General features: G+C 40.9%; 1 protein-coding gene across 1 annotated transcript in view; it reads right to left on the reverse strand.

Moving 5' to 3' along the window:
* Positions 1–21,934, reverse strand: part of DCDC1 (doublecortin domain containing 1) — a 383,276-nt gene that overhangs the window by 23,424 nt on the left and 337,918 nt on the right. The window contains exons 25-31 of the mRNA XM_053673152.1: positions 18,779–18,937; positions 17,250–17,450; positions 12,034–12,127; positions 9,721–9,888; positions 4,614–4,799; positions 3,035–3,238; positions 1,306–1,507 (exon numbers count right to left, since the gene is read on the reverse strand). Of these exons, the coding sequence (XP_053529127.1) occupies positions 1,306–1,507; positions 3,035–3,238; positions 4,614–4,799; positions 9,721–9,888; positions 12,034–12,127; positions 17,250–17,450; positions 18,779–18,937 (1,214 nt within the window). The remainder of the gene's footprint in view (positions 1–1,305; positions 1,508–3,034; positions 3,239–4,613; positions 4,800–9,720; positions 9,889–12,033; positions 12,128–17,249; positions 17,451–18,778; positions 18,938–21,934) is intronic.

The raw sequence follows: 21,934 nt of genomic DNA on the forward strand, positions 1-21,934 counted from the left end.
GGAGGGAGTTGTGGGAACCTTCTATCTACAGCCAACTGGTCTGCAGCACACAGGTGACCACGTGGACTCGCAGGTGACATCTGAAGTGAGGAGGGAACCGCCTCGTGAAACTGAGCCCTTAACCCATGGAGTCCGATGCTGTCTCCAGATAAACAGTGTCAGAATTTAGTTAAATTATAGAACACCCAGCATGTACCACAAAATTGCTTGGTGTGGGGGAAAAAATCATCTGGTTGTGAGTGTGCAAAGAGTGACAATAACAGAGAAACACAAAGGAAGAAAGGTGGATTTCTTCTACTCAACCCTGCATGCAATAATGATAACTAATATTCACCGACTATTTGGTAAACATCAACCAGGCACTCTTCTAAATGGTAAATGAGAGAGAGATTTATGTACACATATTCATATCTATATACTTTTTATGAATACATAGTCATATTTATGAGGACCAAATGAGTATATATTCACATGAATATTTATTTGGTTCTCATAAAAATTCCATGGAATAAGTGACTGTTAGTGTCCTAATTTTAAAAATGAAGAAATTGAAGAACAGAGAGGTTAAGCAACTTGCCCAAGATCATTCCTCTAGCAGCTGATTGCTAGGACAGGAGCCCTGATATTCTGGCTCCAAAACCCAGCTTCTTAACCTCTGAACCATGCCTGCCAATACAACAACAGCAGGAAACCAAGATGACTCTGCAGAATCCCTGCTAGCAAGATGCTTTTTCATTTAGCAAACTCTTATTGGGGACACAGTCCCTGACCTCAACTTGTACATAGTCTAATGAGACACACAAAGATGGAAACACAATTATAATACAATGTGCTAGGAGATGCAATTCAGTAACATTTGTTGGAGTTTCTGGGAGTTTATAGGAGCAGTGGAGATGGGCAGGGGCAAGCAAGGGGGCCTGGGAGGCAGGAGGTATGGGCACCCCATCTAATACTAGGAAGAGATTCACACTGATCCAGCCCCACTTTCTTAAGTGGTCTCCAGTTGGTTTGGGTTCTGAATTAAGAACAAAATCTGCTCAAGTTGCATAAAGTAGCTAGGCTGTCAAACATATTTTACAAATTCCAGATAATTTACTCATTGTTTTGGTGCAGAAACCAGTTTTATATTACTTCTACATTTTTCTTGTGATTCCACAAAGTAAAAACAACAGAGGAATCTCATATGAGAGTACCTTCCTGCGATTTGATAATGCTAGAAGAGGTGACTGAGTGAAAGAATCACATTTAACTTTTTTATGACCAGACATAAGCAGAATCAGCTAAATCTTGTAGACGATGACTAACCTTCCACAGTTTTAACAGTTGCTTCCTTTGTTCCAACAGGGGCTACCTCTTTCTTTTGCTCCTTGGAGTCTCTGCGGATAAGAGATTCATCCAGAGCCCACAAAACCAGATCACGCAAGGAGAGGACTGAGGTTCCATCTTTGGTGTACACTTTGGAGGCTGCCCGGGCAAGGCCAAGCTGCTCTGTGCATTCTGTGAGGAGCTAAATAACATGGACTGTAAGGAGCTGGGGGAAGAAGTGATGGCACTGGGAATAATCATAAAAGCGGAGCCACAGAAATGGAGATCACATGGAGGGCTATCAACAGGGGAGTGGGAGGGGGAGGGGTGGGGAGAAGGTACAGAAAATAAGTAGCATAGATGGTGGGGAGAAAACAGACGGGGGGGCAAGAATAGTGTGGGAAATACAGAAGCTAAAGAACTTGTGACACATGGAAATGAACTAAAGGGGGGATGTGGGTGGGAGGGGCTGTGCGGGGTGGAGGGGAATGAAGGGGGAATGGGACAACTGTAATGGCACAATCAATAAATATATACTAAAAAAATAAAGAGCTTGTTATTTTAGGAATCTGAGAAAACCCTTTACTTTGAGAAAATAGAAAGCTGAATAACTACCCATTTGATGTTTGATTAGAGACAACTGTTGATATTAGATTGTTCTACCTAATCTCACAACATGAGTCCATTCCAGCTGTGAAAAGTCTCAGCTCCAAACATTTAAAACAGTAGCTGATGTGCATTCATACATTTTATCATCAGAGGATTTCCCTAAAAAATGTTTAACCCAGAAATCCACTTTCAATTTCATTGCTTCATAAAGTATAAAATAGTTGCAGTCATCTTGATAAACTGCTTTAAAATAAATGAGTAGCTGATTTGAAAATCAAAAGCTGGCACATATTACTATTGCCATTTTGCAGATGGGAAAACAGGCTAGAAGCATAATTTTGCCAAACATCACAAAAGCAGGCTGCAGATCCTAGCATGAACCTTGGAGTTGCTAACTTTTGTACTTTGCTTATTCCATTGAACAACAATATCTTAATTTTGAAAATCTATTTGTATTCAACCAGAGAGGTGAATTAATAAGTATATGTTCGTAAGGAAGTCTCCAGGACAACTGCAGATCATACATAATGTGGCTTGTAAATTAATGTCATTAAGGGTATTGACAAGATAAATGCCAAAGAACAGAAGGAGAAGCAGGGCTGGCCTTTTGGGGCTCTCTGCTGTTCCTGTGACTACAGGGAGCACCTCTAAGGCAGAAAGCAGGCATCTCCTCCTAGTGTGACCCAGCTCCATCCTACCAACAAATCATGGCTCAGATCTTCCAGTGATAAGTGAGGGAATGAGCTGGCATCTCCTAAGGTATTCAGAGGACATACAACTTGAAGCCAGAATGGGAAGGAAGGCCAAAAAGGGATGTTATCACAAGTGAAGAAAATCTGGTAGGTACCTCTGTCCCCCCCTTGTTTTTATATATCTTTTCTCTGGAGCCAATCTAATAACCATATTCCGATTTCTCATTTTCCTAAGATCATAGCCACAGAAATGCAATAAAAAAGAATGTATTTAAGGAAACAGAGATCTTGATTTTTTACCAATGTAACCTGGTGACATTGGCTGGGGACATTTATCACTCAATCCCACCGCTCCGGGTCTTGTCAGAAGACTCACCGTCCTCATTACCTCTGAGAAGGCAAGCCGCATTTCAGTGATAGCCACTTACCGTGGGGAATGTTTCAGCCACAATTAGCTTCCCGTTCCGATACCCATCTCCATTTTTGTATGCAATTATTTTCACTGCCTTCTGGTGTGCAGCTGCCGCACCACCAGGAGACACGCCTTTTGTGCAGGTCTTCGTCCGTAAAGACAGTAGACGTTCTTCATAATAACTTAGAGTTTTCTCAGCCTCATGAGAAGATAAATCAGCCTGATTAAAAAAAAATCATTGGTCTACTGAAGCTTTTTTTCCCCAGTTTTGTTATCTGGTATGCTTCCATCTCTCGATTTGATAAATATGTGCACACCTGCACATCACCTGTGCACATACCGCTTCATGTCCTATAGGTATTGGACGCCGGGTCACAACTCAGTTCCCTTCCCAGCCTGTCACGGAACCTCTAGGGCAATTTGGGCCCCGGGATGTGTTTCTGGCCGTCTCCTGTTTTCTACTTTGCCTTTGCCCGTGACAGGAGATGGGGAAGGAAGCCAGGGCCAGAGAGAGCCTGGGTTGAAGAGACAACAGCAGTGCAGATACTCTCTTCCTCTTTAACTTGAGGATGATGCCCTGCTCTGGCGGCAGATACTGATGGACGAGGAGGGGGAGGCGCGTAGCCCTAACCGCGTGGTAATGATTGTGGTAAACCCCACACTTCACCTTTCCCTTTCCAGCCCTGCACAGGATGCTGCCCTACAGGAAAAGCTCTGCCTCAGGGGCTGTGACATGGGGAATTCTTTCCAAACAGCCCGCAGCAATCTCCCAAGCACCACCCCACTATCTCTGGAGCAAAGGCAAATGCCTCAGACTTGCCCAGAGGATTGACTTTTCTCCTTCGGAGCTGTTTCAGTTGATGTTTACTGTGACTGTTACTGTCCCACTCCCCACCCTCCCCTGCAATATGCCTCAGGTTGAGGGGCCAGGCAGAGTGGTCCGGGAATGCGGTGGGCAAGCCCTGCTAGGCAGACCAGGGCAGGGAGGAAGGTTGCCCATCTCTTAGGGATCACCCCTTTTTATACAGCTGTGTAAGGTCCCCTTAGCTCTTCTCACTTCTAAACTTGAAAAGCAGGATTTTTTAAATGGTGCCATTGTAAATTAAGATCACAGGAAAGTGGCAGAGATTTTTTTCTCCACAAGCTATAAATAATATTAGACATGAATGCATGAATTCAGGCACCCAACCTGAAGTCATTGACAACAACGTGTCAAATTTTCCCTGAAATGCTCCATCCTAGTAAAAAGGAGTTTATCCTGTGGAAATAAGCAGAGAAGCTGCTCTCTAAGTAAAGATTTGCAATTACTTCCTCGTCTAGAAGCAACACAGAGAGCAGTGGAAGGTGTCAGTAGATGATTAAAGCCGCAGAAGTGCCCAATTAACTTCAAAGGGTGTATTGAACTATTAATAGACAATGTATTTTAAATTACAATGGGAAAAGGGAAATCAATGCAGGGGAAATGGTAAAGGTGCATCAGAGGAAGATGAATTGGATGAGTGGAGATGAACTCGAGTGCAAGGCAGATAATGAATGCATCAAAGTTTCCAAAGTGATGCCAAGTAGGTATCAGCAGAGCTCAGATCATTACGCACCTCGGCCACACTGATGGCCTGGAAAGGGCCTCGAGAGAAGGGCCTCTGGGTCTCCGAGCCCGAGGCACAGAGGAAGGGCACTCCTGAAGGTGCCCGCTGCAGCCCCTTCTCTGCTCTCGTGGATCGTCCACATGTCAAGCACAACATAATCTTTTTCTTTCCAGCAGGTGTAAGATAATAGTATCCCTAAAAAGGGGGACAAAGGTGCTTTTACCTAGGCACATCTAAATTACAATAACATTTTTGTACAGTGCTTTACAAGGCAAATCAAGCATTTTTATAATCCCCGGATACTAAATTAGAAATCTCAACATGAATGCATTATTTCACTCCCTAATAATTTTATATATCCACACATGGATGTGTGGATATATGTATGTGTGTATGTAACATATGTCTGTCTGGAAAAACTCCAGACATTGTGAATGTAACAAGAACTGTATTCATGACATTGATGTAACCTGGCAGCCAAGGACAGGGGACTGGAATACACGTGTGAACAATGACAACTTCCTAGTACCAGTCAGTGGGGGAACTAGATGCCTTTGAGTGAGTATGTGTACTGTATTCAAATGGCCTTTGTATTCAAAATGACTGAGCGAGTAGATCAACAAAGTTTGCATTAAGCTTGAACATTTCTCTGCAGAAACTATTTGGACAATTCAGAAGGCCACAACTATGGACAACTGGTGATTGGCAGCTTCATCTCAACACACCTTGCTCAGGCATCATGTCTCATGCAGAGTTTTTTTTTTTAGCAAAACATCAAATTTCCAAGGTGACTCTGCCCCCGTACAGCCCAGATTTGGTACCATGAAACTTCTGGATTTTCCAAAAACTAAAATCACCTTTGAAAGGGTAGAGATTTCAGACCATGGATGAGATTCAGGAAAGTATGATGGGGCAGCTGATGGAGACTGGGAGAACTGTGTGAGGTCCCAAGGTGCCCACTTTGAGGGGGACTGAGGCATCACTGTCCTATGCACGTTTCTTGTATCTTGTATCTTCTTCAATACGTGTTTCTATTTTCATTGTATGTGGCTGGATACCTTCTGGACAGACCTTGTGTGTGTGCGTGCATAAAAACAAACATACTTCTAAACTCTGTTGACTAAAACAGCTCAGAGACAATAACAATTCAACATTATGTGTATAACTTTTGCCCAGAATCAGGGGTTCTTGGTGGAATAGGTACTTCCACATTTGCAGCAAAAAAATAACACAAGATAAGCGAGGGATGTCCTGTGGAACCCAGAAAGAACGATAGCTATCTGCAAGTAAAGGAATCATGTAAAAACCACAGAGGCACCAACATGAAGGGACTCCACCGGCCCAAAGTGGGATAATTTGGGAGCAACAAAAAGAATGATAACCAAAACATGTGGAGTGTTTGAACATTTAAAAATCCCATGAGTTCATAATGATGCTAAAGATACAAGTAAAACAACAAAAAACCCTAGCAAACAACAAAACCACAACTTATTGGAGTCTTCTAAAAGTAAATGAGCACCAATTTGTAACTGCAATTTGGCCACTAGAAAAAATGTGGCAATTTATTTGAAAGATGGCCATAGTAAAACTGTCCCATACTTTTTTTAAAAAGATTTTATTTATTTATCTTTAAAGGGGAAGGGAAGGAGACTAGGAGAGAAGGAGAGAAATATCAATGTATGGTTGCCTCTCGTGTGTCCCCTGCTGGAAACTGGCCTGCAACCCAGGCATGTGCCCTGACTGGGAATTGAACCTCGATCCTTTGGTTCACAGGCCCGCACTCAATCCACTGAGCTACACCAGCCAGGGCTATCCCAAACTTTTTTGCACACCCTTCTGAAATGTAACTTTGCTGCTCTTCCAATCAGGAAATAGAGTTTCTTTCTCCTTTCCTTGAATCTGGTCAAGGCCATCTTAGTTGCCTGGGCCACTATGGCATTAGCAAATATGATGTAAGCAGATGCCTAAGAAGTGCTTGTCAATGAAGCGTGTTATCTTTTGGTTTTAATTGGAACCCTGACACCTCAATGTGAACACACTTAAGCTAGCCTGCTCAAGAAGCTTTGATGAGAAATAAACCCCCCAGCTAACAACCTGCCAAGCACCAGATGCGAGTGAAGACATCTCTGACCATCAGTCCCCACAGAACCACCAAACTGCCCAAGTGTCACCAATGAGTACCACCGCATCAGTGACCAGCAGAACAGCCCACTTGAGTCCAGACCCAAATTGCTGACCCATAGAGCAAAAAAAAATGCTTGTTGGCTTAAGCCACTAACTTTTTAGGTGCTTTGTTATACCACAGTAGATAAGTGAGATCAATAGAGCGCATGAAGCATTTATCCTACCTCCCCTTACAAACCATATTTTTGGGTACTCAAATACCTCACTGAAGAAGTCAAGTTCCTTACATTAAAAGTTCATTTAATAAATGCAGGGGAAAACTACAGAGTTAGGCAGAATTGACCCTTTTGAAACTCCTAATGAAATAATTTATTTAGGCAAAGATCAGCAAAGAGTGACAGACACTACAAGAAAGTCACTAAGAAATTTTTTTAAAATGTGGGTTTAGGGTGTAATCACCTGAACCCACTGATAACTATTATCACTAAAAAATGGAAATCCAGATACTGTATGGCTACATCAGTAATAAATTATGAAAAATGCATAACATTTACAAAGATTCTTGTAAAAAAAGCTGAACATAAATCGAATTACAATTCTAGTACTAAGTTTCTTTTACAGGAAGGAAGTATAGAGCTTAGGAAGACAGGTTAAAGGATGCCACAAAAAGCGAAGAGCGAAATCCAAACAGATTCATTCTATAGAACAAAAGACCCGGGTTCTGCAATTAAATGTCACACTGGGGCCTTCTCAAACCAGCCAACCATAAGAAGAGTATTTTAGGAGATCCTGTGAAATGTAGTTAAGAACAGGGCATGTGAAGAATTACTGTTAATTCTGTTAGATGTGATAATTGGCAGAATGCTTGGGTAAGGAAACATTCAAATATTTCAAAGATGCACGCTTAAGTTTGAGGTGAAATGGTATCACATCTGGGGGTTTGTAAATGTTTTCAAACCTGGATAATAGTTGAGTTTTGATAATAGGTATATGTAAATTCATTGTATAAGCCTCTCTGTTTTAAAATATGATGGAAATTCTCATAATAAAAGTTTAAAGCACTTTCACATGGACTTTCTTAATTGGCTTTGATCCTCACAAGGCTAAAAGTTAAGTATGGTCAGAGTTAATACCACCATTCTCAATTTACATAAGAGAAAACAAAAGTTCGGAGAGGGAAGTTTCGTTATTGTTGTTCTGTTATAGTAGCCCCAATTTTCTGCTGTTGCACTCCCTTGCCCCTCCCACCCCACCCCCATTGTTCCCACCCTCACCAATCCCCACCCTGTTGTCCACGTGCATGGGTCACTTATACCTGTTGGTTGATTAGGCCCTTTCCCTTCTTCCCCCCTTTATTCCCCTCCCCACCCCCCTCTGGTCACTGTCAGTGTGTTCCTTATTTCCATATCTCTGGTCCTATTTTGCTCATTTGTTTGTTTTGGTCATTAGGTTCCTCTTATAGGTGAAATCATGTGGTATTTGTCTTTTACCACCTGGCTTATTTCACTTAGCATAATACTCTCCAATTGTATCCATGCTGTCACAAAAGGTAGGAGCTCCTTCTTTCTGCTGCATAGTATTAAGTTTTCATTCGAGGATACCCAAGTAGTACATGGCAGAACTGAAACATAAAACTGTGACTTCTGGTTCCAAGCTCATGGCTGTTTGACTTCTCCATTTGGTTCAACTACTCCCTTTAAGTCCATAGATCTACCTCAATTCAAAGCCAACATTTAGATGACACTTTCAAAGATGTAATTCTCAAACTTCACTATGGATTTCTCTATATGCACATCTGATTTCCATTTGTCTATAAGTTACTGGAAGGCTGAAAATTAAATATCCCCTCTTAGATGGAACTGAATGAATATTACATGAAGAATCATTTAGATAGAAAAGAATGGGGTTTATGATTAATTGTGTGCTGATTCACTTATTGACTGGGGTATTTCTATAAAGTAAAACCTTCTCCAATAGTTTGTAATCCTGAGGTACAGTTCATAAAGGAAAAAAATAAATACTTGAATTTTTTCCCACTTTGCTAATGAACTGGTTTTACAGCCTCACTTAATTGTCATCAATGAATTGTTGTTGCTGATGTTTAATGTCAGTATGAACATATGGATTTAAACATATCTGATGTATGTCAATACACTGAACTCATTAGCATGTTGGTACTTCAAATAGTCAATCTTTGGGTAGTGGGAGCCTTTTCCAGTTGATTTGATTTAAGATAACCTCACTAGTCTGACATTGCATCTGCTAAAATGTGTGAGTTGACAAAGTAGAATGTGGCACAGGGCATAGTTAGCACAGTCCAAAACAAGAGATGCAAAACAGCATGGTACATTTAGACACCTCTTATTGAGGAGAGGTAGCAAATGATGAGTGAAGAAGCAGGAGCAGTTTAGAGACTCTTAAGAGCTGAGTAAAGAGGGTCTTGGAGGGTCTAATAGGGGCTTTACGCAGTTTCAAGTATGCGCATCAACAACAGCATGGTGACCCACAGTATCTCAGGTATTTGCAAAGTATGGAGCAAGTAATTCTTCACTAATAAGAAAATGAAAGGACCAAACTTGAGAAATTATTTTCTTTACCAATTAAGAACATATTTATGCTTAGGCCTATGCATGGTATAATTTAATTTAGCTGAAGTCATTTACACCCATCTGCATGTTAGCATGCTCTCTGGAGTGGAGTGACAGCTAGAGTGGCAGGCACACCTGGGGGAGGGTGATGCGTGACCATCCTCCCTCCTGCGTATTCTGATGAACTGATGACGAACCAAAGATGATGCTGGTGATGGGGAGCCATGGAAACAACGGAGGTAGAGAGTAATATCAATACTGCTCCATTCTTTCCTAACCAGAACCCCAGAGTCCATGTGATTTCATTCACAAATCAGTGTTTTCTAGGAAAACAATTTCTTGCTTTATCAAATTACCCCATTTTTGAATTTTTCTTTTATCCTCAGTAGGAAGGAACCACTTACTGGTTGATCAAGGTCTTCTTTAAACACACAGGATGTACAAATCCCAGCATGATTCGCTGCTGTGATCTCCTTATCCAGTGCAGTGCTATGAAAGGCCATAAAAGCTTTCGTAGGTTCAATGTAATTCCACTTTTGGTTGGAAGCCCCATTGTTGTAGGGTTTATATTTCTTAAAAAAAGAGAGACACAAAATCTGGAGTCAAATGGGAGAGCTTATGATTTGGTTATAACAGCCATAGGGCAGCAAGATATGACCCATAGATATGTAAATTTAGTAACTGCACTAGGTTTGGGGTTTTTGTTTTTGTTTTTGCTTAACATATTCCTTGAGTCTTTTTTGAACATTTTTAAGGATATATACTATTTGATCTTATGGATAGTTTATTTTACCACTCTCCCAAAATTAAAATGTAGATTCTCAAATTGTCCTTACTATAAGCAAAAAGCAATGAAGAATTATACAGATAAATCTTTATGTATATCTATAATTTCTTTAGAATAAACTCCCCAAGTACAATTGTGGATTTAAAAAAAGTCATTTAAAAATATTATGATATATTGTATAAAGCTTTAATATATACACACATATTTTCTAGAAAGGTAATTTAATTTACACTTCTACCAACAGTATATTAAATGGCCTCTTTTCCTCATACTCTTGCCAAAATATAATCAATTTAGTAAATGAGAAATAATACCTTGTTGATATTTTAATTTACATTTTAGTGGTTATCAAGGAGGTTTTTAAAAAATGTGAACACATTCAGTTTTATATGTAATACAAACAGCATATTTATTCAACTTATATAACTTGGCTCAAGCTTAAGCAAAGAAATACGTAATTTCAGTTTCAGAGACTTTAAACCAGTAGATTGGTTATAACTAAACATATCATGACACCTGAAGGAACTTTATAATGGATAACACTTACTTTACCAGGAGAGATTGATAGTAAAGGGGAAAATAAATGAGCCTTAAGAATTGATTTAATAGGTCAGACAGTGGAGCGTCCCTCAGAGATACGAAAACAAAGACTGTATTTCAAAGAAGAGGGAGGGGGTCTAGTAACATTAACCTAACATGCCTCATTTTTATTAATTTGCATGAACTTTAATATTTTCTCACACACTGATTGCTTCAAGAAATAAAAATAAAATACCAGCAACAACAACAACAAGTCTTGAAAGGTAATACAAATTACTGTGGGACCAAACTCATTTCTTACAAAATGGAAACCTTAAGGGAAAACATCCATATCTATAATTTTATGAAACTGATTAAGGTACTAAATTTGCATCTGCGTGAGGTTTTTATCTCGCTGCCAACGAGGCACCTGACAGGGAAGAATGTGATGCTATATATATTGTGTCTCCTAGAACAAATTTTAAGCCCATATTTATCATCAGGATAGAAGATTTAATTAAGTTTTGATATTTGTCCAGATTGCTATGTCCCAATTTTGGCTTCAGGACCTGCTAAGCAAGTTGCCTCATTGCTATTAAAAACATGGAATAAAACAAATGTTCTTGGAGACAATATATTCTGTTCCACAAAAAGATGGTAAATATGGCAGGGAATACACAAAGTAACTACAAAGCAGGGATGCTCTTAAACTTTCTCTCTTCCTAACAAGAAGAGAAACCACATAAACACATGTACATTTAGGAGTGTCTCTGGTAATAGGTAAGTGAGGATGACAGACAAACATGAAAAAAGAGCTCCCAGGTGTTTGCTTAAAACTCCAATGAAGGTGGACTTCTTTGGAGTCTCCAAAAATTGTTTGGCTGTTGTAAGCATTGCAAAGGTATGTTAAAAGTGTATTTCAAATGACTGTGTGTCTTAGAATTCACACTGTTGACTTCACATTCCTTAGGAAGACCCCCTAGACCATGTTCTTTGCCTCCAGTTGCCAGGCAAAAGGGGTCTTGCATATGTTCTGATCACTGAACTGAAAACACGCAGTGCATCTGCAGCCATCCATGGACTGTGCCCACCCCTGACACCATGAGCTGCGTGAACGCTAGTGGGACAATTGTTCATGCTTGCCATAGGAACCGATTTAAGTAACAAGCACAGCTTCTGACATGCAGCAAGCCCACAACCACCATCTGTTGGCTACAAACTAAATTAAGAGCTACAGGAACATGCCCAATTTGAAATCTAAGCAGACTATTGTAAATATTTTAGCTGTGGCATTCAAGATAAGAGTTCTTTGACATCCAGTTTCTTTTTCCACAATAAGGAGGCCTGGGGCTTTGCTCGCATTTAACTAAATAAAGGGCTATGACGACTCTTTAGCCTATGTATGTCTTACCTGAACAACCACTGGATAGCCACAGATGTCATTCCTTGTCTTGCTCATAGATGCTGCTAGCACAAGGTCTGGGTTCCTCACCAAGTGAAAGGTCCTTGGGAAGACAGGATCAGGCACATTACAAAGTAGCGTCATGACCAGCTTAGAGCTCCCCCCGGTGCCGCTTACTAGTGGGTTACTTCTTGTCTCCATACATGTTCTATGACAATGGATGTGAATGTTTTAAGCACTTCTCCCATTTCTACAGTAAGCACGGCATTGAGCTTTCTCACAGAGCGTGCTGGAAGGACACTGCGGGAGCAGGGGGCTCTCCCACTCTTTCTGGCTGCTGCATGGCATCCGCGATCGGGAGTGGGGTAGCCAGTGATGCTCTGCCCAGCCAGGTGCCCAGACTGTGTGGTCCCTCAGCACCTTCACAGCCCTGAGCTGGCCTCATGATCATCTGCTTGTGGCTGTCTCGACAAAGATACTGCACTTCCCAGGCCTTCTGATACCCCAGTACCCCCATTCCCTTAACATGTGCATGTGCCCAGCAACCAGTGGCACCCCCATATATGTTCCAGAGGGCTGCTTCTAGCTGGCCCAGACACCAGAGACCAGGTCTGGTGAGGAAAACCAACAAATAGCTTTGCCATCCAATGGGTTACAACCATATCTTTTTCAGTGAAATCTGAATTCCAGCCTTGGGGAGGCGCCCCAGTCCAAGTCTGTCCTTGCTTGCACAGTCTCCCTCAGGCTTAGGATATCATATAGAATTTACATATTTTAAAAACATTCAATAATTACTCTTTTATCATTGTTTAATAATTATGTTAAACTTCACCTGTTTAAATCACTGTATGACTCTGTATCTAGATAGTATCCAGACTGACATGCTCTCCTCACTCATTTGATTGCTGTGTGCGAAACTGTGTCAGTGAATTGGGAACATGGATTCTGGAGCCACGATGCCTAAGTTGGAGTCCTGGGTACACCTTTCAGTAGCTCTGTGGCTCTGCTTAACAAATCTGTGTCTTAGTGTCCTCATCAGCAAAGTGGGATAATAAAATACTATCCCTAGGACAACTGTGGGAATTAAATGAGTTAATGCACATAAATTGCATGCAATTTGCTGCCTATGTATGTCTGTTACATAATACTTAGTATTAGCTACAATTACTAATGGTTGTGAAGTTTTTAAAATAGATTTACCTGTCTTTTTTTTTCTAAAGGAGCTTCCCCTAAAAATCCAAGACACATAGTGAATATTTTCACATATTGGAGCTAACATAAGGCATCCTTGACTGAAAAACAAAATGAAAATTATTCAGCTAAAACCCTCAAAATTTTTCCTTGCATCACTTAAAAGCAAAAATAAACCATATATTCAAGGCTTTTGTCTGTATGGAAAAAGCCAATCAATTCTTTCCATCTGTGAACATAGTTCCATCACAGACCAGCAGTGGCCGGTCTGTGGAATACATAACTCCTCCTGAATATAAGAGTTAATAATGTGTGGGTGGAGAGAAAGAAAGTGGGCGGGAGGGGATCTGCTATAAAAGTAATATTTTTTTTCTTTCAAGACTGAAAAAAATTCCAGATATCGAATTCAAATATCTGAACATAAGGCAATATATCCTCAGTGTAAAGAATTTACAAAGTATTGAGAAATACAGCAAAACTATAACAGAAGTTTAAACATCCCTCTGACTTCAACAAGATAATCCCTGTTAATCTGAGAGTGCATTTCTTCTTTCTATTGTTAGTTAATGAAGTGTCATTTTAAATCTGAAGTGGGTATTCAATTTTATCAAGCACCTTTTTAGCATTTATGAAATCAGCACATGGCAAGAGAGCTGCTATTCTACACTGGTCCTCTCCGCAGCCTCAGCACGTTGCATACTTTGCACCTTGCATTCTTACTGGCACTCAATATTATTCAAATGAATGAGTGAGTGTATATTACTCCAGTGGCCTACTGAGATGCCAAGATTAGTTGCCGAGCTATCTCTGTTTTTGCTGACTAGGACGGCCAGACTAGACGGAGCAACTTCCCCAGGCTTCAGCGCCATTCAGTCATCACGGTGTGGTTTTTCCTTTTCCTTTTTGAAGAGTGCAGTCGACTGGCACCCACCCACAGCACAAGGCTTGCATTCTGCAGGAAGCTTGAGCTTGCAGCCTTCCTAATCAACGCCCCCATGTGCCAAACAACGAAGTGATAAATTATTCCGCATCCAGCGATAGCCAGCATGATACCGCTGCCTCTTCCATTAACCTGAGACTTGAGTGCATGCAGTCACTTAGTCTCCTTGAGCCTCAGTTTACCTGGCTTTGGAATCATGTAACTAGGACTAGAACATTTTTATGATGGCTTTCAGCTCCAAATTCCATGATACTGTATTTTCCCCTCTATAACTCTGAGCACTGTTGAGGGGGTTTTCATCCCTGAGGGTTTTTTCATATTCTCTCATATTTCCCTTAGAGGCCAACCGATTAATTCAGATAATGCCATAGTGGAAAATGGCAGATGCCAGATTATCTCAGAAGTTGATATGGACCATTCTTCTGTGGGGCTGGAAGCTAAGCAAGTATGTTTTCGGCAACCTCCTGATGCCTTTCAGTGCCCCCTTGGTCATTTCTTGCCCATCCAGACTAAATGGTGTGTTATCCCAGCAAGGCCTGAATGACAGGCCTAAAGCCAGACAATTCTCAGCACAGTGATAGCCACTTTGATGCTGCCTGTGAGCGGCTGTGCCTACACTCTAATGCAAATTCTGAGTGGGCATTTGCCTCCCCAAACTTACTGCCTGGGCAAAATAAGGAGGATCAAAAGACTGTGGTCTGTACAAACAAATTTACTGCAGGTTCTGCTTCACAGTGCAACCCAAGACCCCCCAGTCAATCAGAACAAATGGGTTTCAATATCCAATTATACATGAAAGAAAACAAAGTGAAATGCCAAAGGCAAATGTGGAAGAAAGCTCAAAATTACTCTCCATGCAGACACACTTCTGCCACAGGACATAAATTCCTCTGCATCGTGCCTACAAGTCATCATCAAGACTTCTGCAGACCTTCTGCCAAAGTGTAGTGGGGGTCTCTGGGTGGTGGGCCATGTGCTTATGAGCAAATCCTGCTCCACTCCCCCTTCCCCTCACTGCTCCACCTCTTCTCTGCAGACTGAAGTTTCTGAAGGGTGGGGGTCAATCAATACCATCATCTCTCACCAACTGTCCTTCCCTTCTGTAGCTTGACATGGGGAGGCCTCAAGAAGGCAAAGTTGCAGAGGGTTTTGAAAAGTGGAAGGACATTGGAAAAGGCTGTTCTCCTCTTTTATGTTACACGTGGATAGATTTTTCCAAAGCAGTGCTGGTTATATATAGTCCAGTGTTTCAGAGTTTGAGGCAAACCTCTCTTTCCATTTTTACTTAAATAGCCTTCCCTTCCTCCTGCTTCCCCCATGATACTCAGGGTGAAAAACAAAACCAGTGACAGACACTCAGGAGGACCCAGAAATTGCTCTCTCTTCTAATGATCAAGTGTTTCTGGGTTAAACTTATCATGCTTGGCTTTCTCCTGCCTTCGGGTCACTTCTCATTCCCCATGTGTGTTCACCCCAGCCCACCGGCCATGCCTGAATCCCCCCTGGAGCTCAAGCGTGACTTCTACAATGACCCAGAAAGCCGAGGCCATGAGATACACCGCTCAAACCTAGAAATGTGGAAAAGGGGTAGGTAGCACTGGCTCTGTAGGGGCAGGGATATTTATCTGTTCTGTTCTTTGCTAAAGTACCAGCACCTAAAACAAAGCTGAATGAATGCATTCTGGTCCCACACAGTAAGCCATTTGCAGGGACAAAAGTGTGCTTCCTAGCTCCTCGCTGCAAAGACGGCTTAGCTAGTTAGGATGAATGGGGCCAAGGAACACACTCACCAGGTCTGGCTATGTGTTGGCTTTTCAGCCCTTTCTAAAACAAGCCCAGCAAGTATTCCTTGCTGGAAGCTTTGCTCATCTCAGACAGTGAGAGCAGATGAAGGCTAGCTCCTTTCCACCCACGCTGGGCCCACTGCTGCGCCTGCTGAAGCTTATGCAATCTTTCTGGGCAGTGATTCCTAAGCCTTTTGTATCATATACCTTTTGAAAACCCAATGAAAATCACAGCTCCTTTTCCAAAAAAAAAATGTGTGGCAAAGATACACAAACACAAATTTCATACAGCATTTCAAAAGATTGAAGAGGCCCCTAGAGACCCACCATATTGCACTAACGGTAGAATCTGAAGCAAACCAATCTAAAAACCAAGGAGTCATTTTCTTTCTTGTTGAGGAAATGTTCAAACATTCACAAAAACAGAGAGAAATGCGGAAGAAACCACCAAGGACCCAAAGCGATCAACATTCTGCAATTCTTGTACCATTCATTCCCCTCCCAACTTTAATTTTTTTTCGCTTTTACTAGATTACTTTAAAGCAAATCTGAGATACCTCTTAATTTTTCTACAAATACTATATATGTATTCAAGTGATAAGCACTTTTCTTTTTTTCTAACATAACCATTAAACCATTATTATGCCCAATAAAATTAACAAGACTTCCTTTATGTATGTGGTACACAGACTGCTTTAAATTTCCTCTGATTGGCTCAGAAATAACCATCTGATGGTGGCTGGCTTGGATCTGGATTCGAACAAGGGCCACCCAATTAGATTGGGTAGATATGTTTGTAAAGGTAAGAATTTGTTTTCACTAAGTGAGTGGAAGCCATGTCGGTTGGGTTATTTGATGGGAAGAGAGGGGGTTTGGGTTATTTGATGGGAAGAGAGGGGGTAGGGCACACATGTGGGGAGAGGCAGGAGACTGAGGTATGAAACGCACATTTTTTAAAATAAGGACTTCTTAGAATTCTTACTAGATCCCTTCAAATCATAAAAATAAAATTAGGTGAGAGTCCAGTATTCTCTTGACCTCAATGGCCAGTTAAAACTATAAACCCAGGAAGTCAGATTTCACATTTCTTTTCTGAATCAATAATGATAATTTGTGTGTAGATTACTGAGCATTTATATTTGCTCTCACTCTCTTTCTCTTCCTTGAGCAGGAAAAAAAATTCTTGGCTATGTTAAATTCAAAATCCAAAGTCCTCATATATACGCCAGCCTGCTGTGTGGAGACCATGCCAAATCTCTCAGACCCCATTCACTTTTTCATATGTTAACCCCCAAACAGAATGGGCTCACCTGCTGTCTTCCTTGTGTATCCAGCGTTGGAGGCTGTCATTGGCTTTTTTCTCCACCAAAACCACTTCCATGCCTGAACGCAGGTCGGGACCTCGCACCCCCAAGACTAGCTGAGGAGAGGCACAATTTATAATATGTCCATCTCTGTATTCAAATTGCTGGTTGCAAAGCTTGTGCAGTTTACTCCGCTTCGGAGAAAGACTGAGAGAGAGAAAAATCCCATTAGGTGCAGAAAAGTATCCCGTGCGTTGGATGCACTGGAGATTGCAAGTTCTGTTGGCGGGAGACCCGTCGTGACCAGATTCACTTACAATGGTGAGTCATTATCCTCGGGACAGCAGAATGCTGTTTGCATTGCCAAACTGATGTAGAAAGTAGAATTCTGAGTTTCTTTTGTAACATAAATAAGTGTTTATCCAAGAGAATATGAGAAACTCATCAGCAAAGAAAAAAGACATTCAGTTGGAGAGAGAGTTTACTTAAAGAAAAAAAGAAGTTGGAAAAGAGGGAACATGTATTGTAAAATCAAAACTAAGAAAAATAAAGGAGTTCTGTTTAAACTATTATTGTTTCTATCCTCTATCTACATAATCCCTGGCAAATAGAATATTACTCCCCAAGTTTGTCAGTTTTTCTAACAATTCAGTATCATCATAGAAAATAATCACTAAAGTTAATTTAAAGGAATCTCTTACTAAGGATCTTAGGCAATTAAGCAAGCTTATTAAACATTCTAAACATCACGACACATTGGCAATTAATTTATAAACACCTATTAATTTATAAACACCCTACTGTGTGCACAGATTAATGCTAAATGTCAAAGTGTCAAAACTGTGTAATACATAGAGGTTGCTGTAATATTAAAGCAAAGGTTTAAAGATTATAGAACAACACAGAACACTATAGATACCTGTCATTTTACTGGACATTGACTAGAAAAAACATTAAATTAAAAAAAAAAGAATTTGGCCCTGGCTGGTATGGCTCAGTGGACTGATCCCTGACCTGGGAACCAAAGGGTCACAGGTTCAATTCTCAGTCAGGGCACATGCCTGAGTTGTGGGCCAGGTCCCCAGTAGGGGGCATGCAAGAGACAACCACATGTCGATGTTTTTTTCCCTCTCTTTCTCCCTCCATTGTCCTACCTAAAAATAAATAAATAAAATCTGAAAAGAAAGAAATTGCATTTTACTAATTTCTTAAAGACATCGGGGCATATTATATGTTTATTCATAAGTTCATTTACACATTTATTCAACAAATGTATAAGCTCTGTGCTAAGTTCTCAAGAGGCAAAAATAGGTGAGCTTTAACAGAAAAGACACACCAGTACAAGAAATTACATTACACAGTTAAGGTGAGAAGAACTTTCCCATCAATACTTGCAAATACTTCAGTCAAAAATACAAGAAAGACATAAATGCACATGGGGATGTAAGTAGCGGTGAACAGTAACGCAAACCCAAAGTGAGGAATTCTTAGACCATCTAGAAATCTCTAACTGGAATTTGCTGCACCTTTTTTACCTGGATTTCCTCTGTGGTTCCACATTTTCAAAGGGCTGTTCCTCCATTTTCTTTGGAGAACTGTGACCTTCATCAAGGTCAGGAGAAGTTTCCTGCCAGACATACCTGGGACGCGGGTGATAAGCCTTCATTCGGAGATGGGCTCTCGCATGTGAGTCTCTGTCAACGTTCAGAAACAAAAGCAAATCTAGGAATTTTGATTTTGGCTCACAGAGTTTTCTCTGAAGGACATTGACAGGTCTGGAAATCAGATTTCCATAACGATGCCTAATCCTGCAAATCCATATCTTACTAATACATAATTTAGACCTTTTAATATAAAATCACAAGTAAAGTCCCTCCATTATATAATAAACAGCATTCATCTTTGTTAGAATCACTCAGAAAAGCAATGGGGTCATATACTCTATTTCTGAAATTGTAAGATCAAGACTACTCAGTAGTTGAAGAAATTCGTAATGAACGTGGAACAAGACTCTGTGCAGCTACCCCACCAGTGTGTCATTCTTCTGTCTGGACCGGTGCAGCCTTGACTGCTCAGTTTCACAAAGTTTATTCACTAGACAATGGTGAAGGAATCTTAATTAGCTTAACTTTTCCTCTCAACAGAGAAACCTAGGGAGACTCAAATAACATTGGCACATAGGTGCCAGCTTTTGATAGAGACTAATGTACTAAAACACTCTGAGTAAATGGTCAGCACTGGAACAACTGCGCCAGCCTCCGGCTTATTAAGACGGAAATGTGCACAGGAGCACAGTTACCACTCAGATCCGCATGCGAGTATCAAGTTCCAGGCCCCCGTGTAGGGCTCTTTTGCGTTCTGTGGGATCACGACAGGATAGCAGAACTGCTCTGCTGAAGGCAGGGGAAATACACAGGCAAAGCAGCAAGCATATTTCAGCGCTCTAAAAACGCGTGCATGTAAATCAAGTTCTCTGAGGGAGGCTGTGATCAGCGAGGGCTGGCGGTAATTTGAAGTAACTGTAAGCAATATCCAATTACCAAAATCTTCAGAGACAGTTCCAGCGTCAGCAGAGCACCATACACTTTTCTAGTGTAACGAAAGTATTACATGTGGATATGAAATTGGTGGGTAACCACAGTCGTACTCAGAACTTCAGCACAAGCGGCTTCTCAAATGAAAAACCTCAGTAACTGTTTAAAAAAACAACAGTGCCATCTTGTGTTGAAAATTAAACAACAGCAAAAAAAAAAAAAAAAAAGCTTTCCCAGGAAGTCCATTTCTTTGAGGACAAGAGAAGGGGAAAAAAGTCATTTTTAGTTTTAACATAGTGTAAACAATATTCTTCCTCCAAACCCAGATGTTTCATTTTCTAACTTGGAATTTATCCATATGCTCTTGGGTTTCCAGACAAATGGAGCACAGTCAAGTCGATTTTCAAACAGTCATTTAAAAATCCATCTTGCTTGATTCATTCGTTTATTCATGCATTCATAAAACTTATTATTCATTAGTTAGTTATTCATTTATTTAACACTGACTACATGACAGATGCAGATTTCTAAGTGATAAACAACACAGATAAATTAGCAGAGTTCATGGACTATAACAGAAAGAAGAGAGATTAAGTGAGTAAATAAACCAGGTAAGTGCCATAAGTGGAATAAAACAGAATATTGTGACACAAATTGGCTGGGGTGGGGTGTACTTTACTAATGGAATCAGGGTAGGCTCTTTGGAGAGATGATGTTGGAGTTGAGGCCTGGACAATAATTGGAAGGAGACAGCCATGTAAGGATCTGGAGGGAGAGCATTCTGGGCAGGGAAAAGAATGAATGGAAGGGCTCTGAAGCCAGAATATGATTGTCTCATTTGAAGAACAGAGACACAGGTGTGCAGTGAGTGAAGATCAGTGAGAAAGTAAAGAGAAGTGAGAAAGGTTGTAGGAGAAGAAGCTTAAGGTGTAGGCAGGGCCTGCCTGTAATGCCGTGAGGAAAAGAGAAAGTTCCCCCCCACCCCGAAGCACCATGCTCTGAAAGCCTTGTCCTCCACAGAGCATCCAAGCAGAGGTTAGTGCTCCCAGAGTTTCTTTTTCATTGTGCTTCTTCCTTTTTTTATTTTACCAGAAGTCCATACAGAGAACCCAGCTATCCAAAGAATTCCTTCCGGATGTATGTTCTAGTCTCTCGCTTTACAGGTGTCCCTTCTGAAATCATCCTACTTCCCAAATATGGGAAAACTGCCCAACAAACATATCTAGGAGAGTCCAAGGCAACTGTATAGTGACTTTCTAATGTAGGATGATCTAGAATCAAGTTATCAGAGATGGTTCAAAGAACTAATGAAAGTTGGTCTGGAAAAGAGACAACCCAGTGGGCTAATGACAGTGAGCTTTGAATATTTTAAGGACTTCTAAGTAGAAGAAAAATAAAGCACATAGCACAGAGACACGATGAAATCATAGGATGGAGATGCTCTAAATAATTATTTCAACGTTAACACGGACCGCCTTATGAAACGGTCATCTCCGGTTACCAGGAATATTCAGGAACAGACTCCCTCCACAGGGCCTGCCTGGGCCATGCGGGAGGTTCCTGGGTCATGTTCTGAGTGACTCAATTGGTTTTACCTGAAGAACTCCAAGCCTAGAAGGAACTATTAACCAGAGCACTGCGAATCTTTGCTCTTAAAAATGTTCTGTATTTTTTCTTAGTTTCTGTTTTGGAAAAAATAACTCAGAGACGAGAAAATACATTTTTTAAAAGGAATGAAAGGAAGTCTTGGGAAAGTTTGTGGTCAATTTCCTAACCACTGAGAGAGAGACACCATGTAAGTCAAATCATTCTCTCTGAAAGGGGCAATCTGGAGCCTCTGCCAGGGTCAGGACACAGAACCAAATGAGCACTCATCAAAATGTGGGATTTCCTAAAATAAAAGTTGATGTTCTTACAACTAAGAATAGAATTGTCTGCACAGGTAGCCATTAAAGAACTGTATAAAAAGGATCATGATTTAGAAAGATCGTTGTCCACAGATGGAGCTTCGGGTGAGTTGGAAGAAGGAGATTAAGGAGGTCAAGACCAATCAGACAGCTATTCCATAGATCCAGGATGATAGCTCCATATTACCATGTTCCCAACTTGAAACTACATGAGGAAGAAGCGTTTCTCAAGGCCACATTTATGGAAGCA

Source organism: Artibeus jamaicensis, unplaced genomic scaffold (assembly GCF_021234435.1).
Source record: "Artibeus jamaicensis isolate MK-2021 breed Jamaican fruit bat unplaced genomic scaffold, CSHL_Jam_final contig_797, whole genome shotgun sequence".
Taxonomy (NCBI): Eukaryota; Metazoa; Chordata; class Mammalia; order Chiroptera; family Phyllostomidae; genus Artibeus; species Artibeus jamaicensis.